This window comes from Halichoeres trimaculatus, unplaced genomic scaffold (genome assembly GCF_033239565.1).
Source record: "Halichoeres trimaculatus isolate MK-OKI-2021-1 unplaced genomic scaffold, fHalTri1.1 fHalTri1_scaffold_18, whole genome shotgun sequence".
NCBI classification, from domain to species: domain Eukaryota; kingdom Metazoa; phylum Chordata; class Actinopteri; order Labriformes; family Labridae; genus Halichoeres; species Halichoeres trimaculatus.
The window spans coordinates 7,096,261-7,106,615 of NW_027437196.1; the positions used below are offsets into that span (position 1 = coordinate 7,096,261).

At 41.5% G+C, this 10,355-nt stretch overlaps 1 protein-coding gene across 1 annotated transcript in view; it reads right to left on the reverse strand.

The window, feature by feature from the left end:
• The window catches only part of sugct (succinyl-CoA:glutarate-CoA transferase), a 63,531-nt gene extending 53,176 nt beyond the window's left edge, over nucleotides 1-10,355 (reverse strand). Inside the window, exons 1-9 of the mRNA XM_074693574.1 lie at nucleotides 10,202-10,355; nucleotides 9,284-9,332; nucleotides 9,115-9,188; nucleotides 8,696-8,781; nucleotides 8,571-8,621; nucleotides 7,825-7,945; nucleotides 7,041-7,132; nucleotides 6,510-6,653; nucleotides 3,304-3,399 (exon numbers count right to left, since the gene is read on the reverse strand). Of these exons, the coding sequence (XP_074549675.1) occupies nucleotides 3,304-3,399; nucleotides 6,510-6,653; nucleotides 7,041-7,132; nucleotides 7,825-7,945; nucleotides 8,571-8,621; nucleotides 8,696-8,781; nucleotides 9,115-9,188; nucleotides 9,284-9,332; nucleotides 10,202-10,328 (840 nt within the window). The 5' untranslated portion in view covers nucleotides 10,329-10,355. The remainder of the gene's footprint in view (nucleotides 1-3,303; nucleotides 3,400-6,509; nucleotides 6,654-7,040; nucleotides 7,133-7,824; nucleotides 7,946-8,570; nucleotides 8,622-8,695; nucleotides 8,782-9,114; nucleotides 9,189-9,283; nucleotides 9,333-10,201) is intronic.

Here is a 10,355-nt window from a genome sequence, read left to right on the forward strand (position 1 = left end):
GCTTTTTAAGTTCCCCATCTGGTCCAGCGTCATGTTTCCAGCAGCGAAAAGCAGACAGATCCAGAAATCGGGTGAATGAAATGAAGCATGCTGCGTCTAAAGAGGTGGAGACCAAAACCAGAGCTGTGTCCAAAAGATTGGTGGACTTGCAAGTCTCTAAAATGAAAATACACAGGACCCAGAACGGAACCCTGAGGAACCCCAGAAGCCATTACGGACATGGTCGACCAAATCAAATCAACTAACTAGCTGCCATTTAAAGTGAGTTGATGTGCAGATTTGGGGTCAAAATGATTGATGCTCCAGCAGACTGATCAGCGTAACTGGAGCTCACAGCCTGACTATGCTAACGCTACATTTAGCTTGAAGGTCAGTGACATTTTTGACTGCAGACTGAGAGAGATATCTAAAGTGAACATACATTATCCAGTGTTCAGCAGTTCATTCTCATAGCCAAGTTCATTCAGGCTATACGCTCTCGTGTGTCTCCTCTTTGACACGCTGTACGTCTCAGTTAGTAAAGCTTTAAATTGAACCGTCTCCAAAATCATATGTGAACTTTTAAAGCGTCACGGAGGACAGATGACTTCTTCTTCTCTAATATCTCCCTCTCAAAACCGCCAAACCGCCAAACACCAATAATTCTGTTGTTTCAACTGTCATGATCTCCGAGGAACCCGTCCCCCCCTCCCCAGCTTTTATCTTCAGAGCTCGGGGGAGAGAGTGCGGCATTGTGGGTAAGGCGGTTCACACGAGGATTAGATCCAAGTGTTGGACAATGACGCTCCGGCTGGTGAGAGATGACGACCACAAGAGTCGAGCCGCCGCTGCCGCCCTGTGTTCACGCCAAGCAGATGGAGAGCAACATCTGACAGTGTGTGTGAGAGTGTGCGTGAGAGATGGTTTAATGTGAGTCATGAACCTCCATAGTAACACAGTAACATCTTAGTCCCCTCAGGCTCACAGTAATGTGAAGCAGGTCGGATCCAGATTGATACCAAACACAGCTCAGCGTGTTAAGGCCTCTTTGATTCTGTTGTTTAAAAGCTGTTTAATTATCACTATAGAGTCCGTTAACTGGGGAATTAAATATGAACTATTTGGAGAGAATGAAACTCCTGTGTCTGAAATCTTGGTGAGTCGTCTTCACAGATCCAGAGATTGTTCAGAGCTAAATCAGCAGTTTTCTAAACCTTGGTGTATATCAGAAAACTTAAACCTGAATTATACTTCTGACTCTACAGTAACATGTCTAACGATCCAAACCTACTTCCCCTCGAGCAAGCTCTCTCAACTCTGTGTTACTTATTAAAGAGTTTTACACAAAAACAAAGATATAAAAAAAAGGTTCTGGTGAAAGCTGTGTTGATCATCATGATATGTGAGAAGATAATGAGAGCGAACAGAAGAGGAAATGACTTCCAGCACACACCGACATTAAAACATCCAGAGTGACTGACACTAATGCTCTCTAATTGTTTTATAATTGTCCCCTTGAATGTATTTTATTTCCCTCAACACTTACGTCAACTGTCAGGACTTTTCCAAAATGTTCCCCAACTGTCAAACAGCTGAGCCTGTTCCCAAAGACTCCATGAACAGTAGGTTTAAAAACCACAGCTCTGTTTTCTGACACAGTTTGAGAACTGAAATGATGTTTAACTATTAAGAAAATAGAAAGCAAGAAGAAAGAAAAACACCTTAATCTTATGCTGTTAATGCTCTTAAAATGTGTTTAATCGTTCAGTGACTGAGAGCTTTAATTCTAATAATCAAGAAAACAAGATTGGCATTTCAATTTTTCACACAGGAGAGATTATCAATCTTAGCTCCATTCACATCCAAAAATTTGAAAAGTAATTTTCTTCCCCTCTTGAGGACAGACCTGACAAAGCTTGGATTTTTAAGTTATGCTGTTATTTCAGCAGTTTCCTACCATTTACTGAAATAAATCATAGAAAAAACAATTTGTTCTGAGTTAATACCGCAAGCTCCAGCAAAGACCTTTCCAACTCCCCTTTGGCAGCGAAACTGAGACTCAGCATAGACAAATGGCAGAGTTGGTTTATGTATTTGAACACACTATTTATAGTGAAACTGGCTTTGTGCAGATGAAAGTACTGGCTTTTCAAGTGTGACTCACTGTTAACAGTAAAACTAAGACTGGCTTTTGAGATGACTTTTGTAGAGAGACTCACTATTTACAATGAAACTAAGACTGCACGGATGGATGACAAAGGTGGTTTTAACAGCTCGACTTACAACCCACAGTAAAACTGGGACTGCAATAGATTACATTGCTGGCCTTTGCAATGGGATTCACTATTTACAGTGAAACCAAGACTCAACAGAAGGAAATGACAGGCTCATGGTTCAAAGTGAAACTGAGACTTGGAGCAGACAAAAGAAAGTGTTGGCTACCACAGTGTGACTTTAAATTACAATGAAACTGAGACTCAGCATAGATACACAACAAAAATGGCTGTGAACAGTGAAAGTCTGAACTTTTTTTGCAAGGTGACTTAATTTTAACATTGAAACTAAGACTCAACAAAGTATATGACAGAGTTGTCTCTTGCAGTGTGACCTATTTCTGAAAATGAAACCGAGACTTAGCATTGCCAGATAACAAATGTGTCTCTAGCTTGACTTACTACTAACAGTGAAACTGAGACTTTCTAAAGATAGATGACAGGGCTAGCTTTAAAAGTGTGACTAATAATTGACATTGAAACTGAGAGTCAACACAGAAAGGCCAGCCTGGCTTGTTGCAGTAACCTACTATTTACTGTGAAACTGAGACTCAGCACAGACAATAGGGCTGGCATTTTTAGGACTATCTACTATTAACATTAAAACTCATTTTCAGTGTATACCGAAGTCATGTCTGCCATTTGCAGTGTGACTCCCAACTTACAATGAAACTAAAACTCAGCATGGACAGATGACGTGAGTGGCTCTAATTGCTTGACTTACAGTAAAACTGAGACTTAGCATATGAGAAGGATGGCTCTTGAGGTAAGATTCACAATTCAGAATGAAACTGTGACTTGGTGTGAATAGATGACGGCGCTGGCTCTTGATATCTAATTTACCATTTACAATGAAACTCAGACTCAACAGCCTGCACTATGGATGCACAGTTTAATGTTCTGCCAAGACCTAAAACTTAAGAGAAACTATTCCCGTGGTCCGATAATCAAATAATCAGTATCCTAGAGTGTCACCGTAGATTTCACAGGTTTAGTAAATCCTGTTTGCAACAATTTGTTTGTTTATGTGTCTTAAATCCAAAAGAGTCACCTGGTAAGGTACGATACTCTCGTGAGCCGTCCCCCATCGTCTTGCCTCCTTCCCTGCGTTCAGATAGTTAGCAGCAATGTGGCTGAGACACGACACCTGATAGAGAGAAAGAGACGGTTGTTAAATCAGAGATGTCATCAGTCTTGTTCCTTCACGTCGCTGGAGGAGGTCGGCGCTCAGTCCCTCCTCAACAAACCAGCGGCTCCTTTTCACTCCTTCGCTGAATTTACAGTCTGCTGAAAACCTGCAGATGGTGTTTCCACAGCTTCTGGTGGGCCCGGCCTTGAGTCCTTTTTGTTTTCATTTGAGCTATGCTTTCACCGGCCGTCAGGGACACCTCATTCTGCTCAGTTTAAACCTGAAACCTTCCTAAGCACACGTCTTCTGCTCCATTCTGATGGTGTGTGTTCAGTGGAGGAAGGTGTTGAGAAGATAAAGAAGCAAGCAGGGCCTCTCTGAAATAACATGATCATCCATAATTTCAGCAGCTTCTCTCTTGTGTTTCACACCTCGGAGGAGCTGCTGTTGGCTGGAGCTGGATTTCAGGTTCCTACGTTAAACGGGAAAAGTTAGGAGGCCCTGAAGGCAAGAGAGGCAAGCTGTTGAGTGTATCCTAACTTTCCTAATCAGAGGTTATTCTAAAATTAAGTTGTATTTGTTTGAACAGTTATTGAACAGAACAGCTACATGGATGACTACTACCTTGTCAAGTAAAACTTTCCCAGCATCATCTCTCTGAAACTGCTCCCCATCTTCAAACGTCGGTATTTTCTGCATGACTGAGCCATTTCCTCAAACAACCACAACAATTTCAGACGTCTCAGCCTGAACTTAAGACTTATGGCTGCTCAGCCTTTGGTGTGGAGCTTCTCCTGATGTTTACAGCTGTTTCAGGACCTGCAGGCGGCGTGCAGAGAGCCTGCCGTGCTCTCTGATTGGTTTGTAATGATTAAATTTCCCCCGACAACCAAACCAAAGTCGGCCTAAACCCGCTCCACATGGATCCACATCCACCGCGGCTGTGTGCTCTCATTGTTCAGCTCCGGTCCAACCGCTCTGTGGTCGACGTGCCTGTGGTTGTAGCACTCCGTACAGGAATGCACCATGGGATACAGATAGTGGGGGGGTGGATTGTGGGTATTTTATGTGTAGCAGCAGTGGGAGTTAACCACAGAAAGGGAGACCTCACAGCCTTCAAACCAATTAGAGCCTGATTTCACTTTTCACTTCTATATCTGTTAATCTATATCTACAGTATTTATATCTATATATTGTTATATATTTTGATTTTGTTATATATTGATGCACTTGTTAAGTTGCTAGGTGCTGCCCTGTTGGTTGTGGCTGCCTGTTGTAGTAGCTCTCTCTTCCTAGTCCGTTTCTTGTAATTTTTCATCTTTTTTTCATCATTTTTGCATTTAGAGCGGATCATTATTTGTCATTAGTTGGTCATGGACACCAAACTGGTTTTGTCTTCAGTGATATTTTTACTATTTTTTCTCCTGTGTTTGTCTGGAGATCCTACATGTAACCATGGCTGCATTGTTTACATGTGAAATCAGCTGTTAGCAGTCTGTAGCATGTCAATGCTAACTGGTGCAAGGCCTGATGTTTCCCCACAAGGTGAGGAGAAGGAGGTGAGGACGACGTGCTGGTTCTCAGATGTGAGCTAAGAAGTGAAGACATCGACCTGTCCTTCCATCCATCGTTATTGGGACTGTAAGATCTATCTCTAATAAGATGGACGAGCTAGCTGTGCTAACCCAGCAACAGAGGGAATACCAGAAGGCGGAGTAGCATCATGCTATTCACGCACATGGCTAACGGAGCTAACATTGGTCATGAACGCCATGTTGGAAGAGCTTCACCTGCTGTGAGCAGACAGGATCCAGGAGACAGAGACTGAACAGACTGCTGAAGAAGCTCAGTCCTGGACCCTGTGAAGGTGGAGGCTGGCTGACTGGACAATGATGGACAAGCTGTCATCATCTATTTTCTTATGGAGCTTTTTGCACTTTCTATTCACTTTCTTACTTTTGTTTTTTGATTGCTGCTGTGACTTTTCCTGGATTTCCCCTTGGGGATAAATAAAGTATTTTCTATTCTATTCTATACTATAGTATTATCTCTGTCTCTTTATCTCTTTATATATTTGATCATCACTATACAACTCTACCAAAACTTACAGTCTCTTTATCTACTCATAAATATTTATAAATATCTATAACTAAGTGGAACACCACCCTGTCCTGCAATCCAGGCACTGGCAGCAGACCTGATGGGAGCATCTCCAAACTGATGAAGATGGTGTTTACAGTTAAGACATTTGAGAAGCAGTGAGAAACAAAAAATGAGGATAAGTAAGACAACGGTTACAGCCCCAGGGCACCTTCATCATCCATTTAGCTAAACTTTCGCTCCATTTTTATGTGTCTGTTTTAAAAAAAATTCTTTATTAGAGATGATCCAATATTGTTACAGTGAATCGGTCTGGTATAGACTCAATACTGGCAATGGGGCACACTGGTTAGCACTGCTGTCTCACAGCAAGAAGGTCACCAAATCGAATCCTGGTTCGGACAAGGTGGGTCTTTCTGTGGGGAATCCACATGCATGGGTTCTCCCTGGGTACTTCGGCTTTCTCCCACAGTCCAAAAGCATGCTCATCAGGTTAACAGGTGATTCTCAATTTCCTGTAGGAGTGAGTGTGTGTGTGTGTGTGAGGCTGTCTGTTTCTGTGTGTCGCCACAGCTAAGCAGTAGAAGATGATAAATAAAGATATTGGCAAAATTGGAAGGATCCATTGGGCAGATCTTTTGGGCTCATTAATTCAACTCACACCAAGAAAACTTAAAGTTGCGCAAATATCATTCTCCGTCTTGTTCTGATTAACAAACAAAAACATCCAAACCCAGTTTCACAGGCTGTTTCTCTCTGATAGATGATGAAGCTTTTAAGAAGAAGTATTTCCCCTCCACAGGGGTGAAAAAGAGGAAATGATAAAACATGTCGCTAAAAGCGACACTGTCACACAAACAGCTTGTCCTGATAGCATGAATCAAACGCACTCTGGGTGTCTCCAGCCTGACTGAATGTTCAGCCAGGATTTGTTTAAATTATTCAGATTTTTGAAGATAAATCTCATCTTGTTTGAAGAACTACTTGGAACACACACACACACACACACACACACACTCAGCTGTTACCTGTGAGGACAGCAGGTTGCAGTCGATGTGAACTCCTTTTCCAGTCTTGTGTCGCTGCAGCAGGGCGGCCATGATGGCCCCATGTGCGTACAAACCTGTGGCCAGATCCGTCATAGCCACACCTGGACGCACTGGATCACCATCCTGTAGGACAGAGCAATGCATTATGGGAGGCTGGGAATGGGTGGATGGAGAGCTGTGCAGCGCAGAACTGCTGACTGAAACATGATGTGGAAAATACTTCAAACAAAAACCATATAAAGGTCGTCGATCGTCTGTTTTGATGTTGTGAAATCAAATGTTAGAAGCTCTCTGTAGTCTGTTTTGACACGTTGGAATATTTATCTAACCCAGGTCCAGGGCAAGAGTGTTCAAAAATTCTCTGATCCTCACTGAACTTTAGAAGAACTGGGCCCTGAGGATTCATAACATTTTGGATGGATGAGCGGTGAACGTGAGGTCAGCAAACACACTGATCTCTCTGCTCTGTTGACTTAAATGACTTAAACACAACAAGAAGAAGAGTCTGACCTCTGGACCCGTGATGTGCATCATCCCCGACACTGCAGAGGCAATGGAGTCGTAGCCTGGACTCTGAGACTGGGGACCGGTCTGCCCATAGCCTGGACACACACACACACACAAACAGAGATCAGCAGTTTCTCTTTGACCTGAGAGGAAACCCAGCAGGGATCAAACCTTCGTCCTCCTCCAGCTGTGTGTTGAGTCTGTGGGTCACAGATTGATTTCCTAAAGACTCCAAACTGTTCAGTTCAACAAAGAATGAATCAATCTCTGAGTTTAAATAATAACCAGCTGCTGACAGAAGCCTGAAGTGGGGAGAGAACACTTCACTTCTCTTGTATGTGTGTACATAAAGAGCCTCTTGATTTTAATGCACCAGCAACTCACAGAAAGACTCTATGTACATGAAAACTTACCAAGCATTAAACCTGAATCTGATTCTGAAATCCTCCCCCAGTCCCCCTTTTTAAATAAAAAAACAGCAATAAACAAATCAAATTCAAACCCATGCATACATTAAAAGGTTTACAAAGTATTATTATTAGTATCATATATTATTATGGACTGATTGGCCTGCAAAGAAGAAACAGCATCACAGTGCAGTTTGTCTTTGCTGTGGAGTAGAGTGACATCTAGTGGCTCACAGGACAAACTGCACATACAGGATAAGACCAAAAGTCTTTTTGGTGCCTCTAAGTAGATTTTTTTTACGTTTTTGCACAGCTCCTTAAATTTTTTCATATAAAATCTGTTTTTTATTTATTAAGCATTTAATGGTTGGATGTCATACCTGAGATGGAGCAGTAGATGAGCTGTGGGTTCACTCTGCTCAGCTGATCGTACCCAAAACCCATCTCACCAAGCTTCCCTGGAAGGTAGTTCTCCACCAACACGTCACACACTCCTGTCAGCTAGAAAAACACACACACACAATATAAATAACAAAACTGAAGCAGTATTGTATTTTTGTGTACAAACCTATCTCTTCCACAGCTCCTCCTTGTATACTGTCTAAATTCACTGCTGATCCAGGGTCTTTGCTGCTGCTCTGTCTGTCTTGGCTTTTGATGTATGCACATCAAAGACAGGGTGAATGTGCTTTCCCTGCCTTTGCTTTGTGATGTATGAAAAATGAAAGAGAGGCAAAGTGTGCTCTCCCTGCCTTTGCTTTGTGATGTATGAAAAATGAAAGAGAGGCAAAGTGTGCTCTCCCTGCCTCTGCTTTTTGATGTATGAAAATTAAAGAGAGTGTAGGTGTGCTCTCCCTGCCTTTGCTTTGGGATGTATGAAAATTAAAGAGAGTGTAGGTGTTCTCCACCTGCCTTGCTTTTTAATATGTGAAAAATTACAGAGATGGAAAGTGTGCTCTACCTGCCTTGACTGGTGTATCTATGAAAATGAGAGACAGGAGGTCCTTCGGGTGGCTCAAAATCATTCTCTCAAGATTTCATGACCACATACTGATATTTATCCTGATTTAAAACATCTCCTAATTTAATTCAACTGAAAAAGATTGCAGTTGGAAATGGCTCGTACCTTCTGGATGATGCTCGCTCCTTTAGGATGCTTCAGATCCACAGCAATGCTCTGAAAACAGACGAACAGCACGGCCTCAGTTTATACTCAACTGCGAGAAACGTTACTTTCTGGGACACACTTACCTTTTTGTTTCTGTTGACGCTGAGGAAATAGACGCTCTCTGCTCCGACAAAGGGAGGCCCCCAGCCTCTTGTGTCATCACCTGCGCCTGTTTCACAAAAGAAACTCCCACAATTCTTTATTCTGACTCTGGTATTAGCTGACGTCTCTGATGACAACATGTCCCAACTCCTTTCAGAGGACAAGTCAGCACATTTTATACTTGTACACATATTTTTTAGGTTAATTAGTCCTGTACATATTTTTTCTGGGTTTCACTTGTTTTATCATTCTTTTTGATATATTCTTATTGTAATCTTTGCACTTTCTTGTTTGCTACTGCAACTCTGTTAATGTCCTTGTTGCGGGACGAATAAAGGAGTATCTTATCTTATCATCTTTTATGCTGAAGTGAACTATAAACGTAGGAAGAACCACTCACCTGGCTTCTCCACTTTGATGACTTCAGCTCCCAGATCTCCCAGGATCATGGTGGCAAAGGGGCCAGCCAGAACTCTGCAAACACACTCACTGTTACTTAATGCCAACAAAAGTTAACAATTAAAATGCAAGATATAAAAGCATAACTGCAACACTCAGACTGACTCTACCTTGTCAGGTCTAGCACTCTGACGCCCTCCAGTGGTCGAAGTTGGTCTCCTGCGGACATTCAGTTGAAATGAATGAAAGTCTCACTATTGATTGGTTTCAAAGAACCCCATACAAAATCTAAAATTGAAAAAAACACATCCTTTCAAAAATAAATAAATAAATAAAAATAAAATACAATAAAATAAAATAAAATAAAAAACAACTGGACCCTGAAAATCAGCCTTTCACCTCTTAGGTAAATTGTAAAACTGGTTAATTATGAAACTCTATGGTATAAATGATTGACTATAAACTACTGACTTCAAGAAAGTTGTCCCTTTTGACTCAATGCTGAAGAAACGTTTTTGTTTTTATTTTGTTTTGGTAATACGTTTTTTTATTCTTTATATGAAACTTAGTTACTTTTGACTACCCAAGGCAAACGTATCAACATTTACGGCAGTAATTCTGAGTTCAGGTACTGTCAGGATAATCGGAAAAAATAATTTTTCACATAAAACGGCTCAGAAAAACTGCTCGTTGTGTAAGAAACAAGATACTCAATTTTTGTAGACTTTGTCAACAATACGGAAAATATAAGAAAGGACCATTCTTAAGCATTTACTTTTATTTATCTAATTGTAATTTTACAGAAGATAACTCGTGATTATGATTATTATTATTATTATTATGTTTTTGTTGTCGTTTTTGTTGTTGTTGTAGTAAATAGAGTGACCTATATCAGTTTTGTGCAATTAGATGAAAAATACTTCACTTTCCAAACCATGACTTATAAGCACTGCATGACTAGACAACACGTAAACGACTTGGGTGGTTTAACATCCGAGTAGCACCTGAACGCATCGTAATCACAGCGAACACAGTAAATTGACGGTTAGGTTAACATTAGCCTGCTAGCTTTGACTTCTGGGTGGTACCTGAGTGTGACAGCCATCGTCTGCTCCCCAAACATTTCACCGGAGTATTCCTCTGTGTCGGTGAGGTTAGTCTGAACGGACGGAGAGCAGAAAAACTGCTTTTCACGACTCTGACAGAAGCAGACATCTTTCCACCTGTTAGCACCAGGCTGCC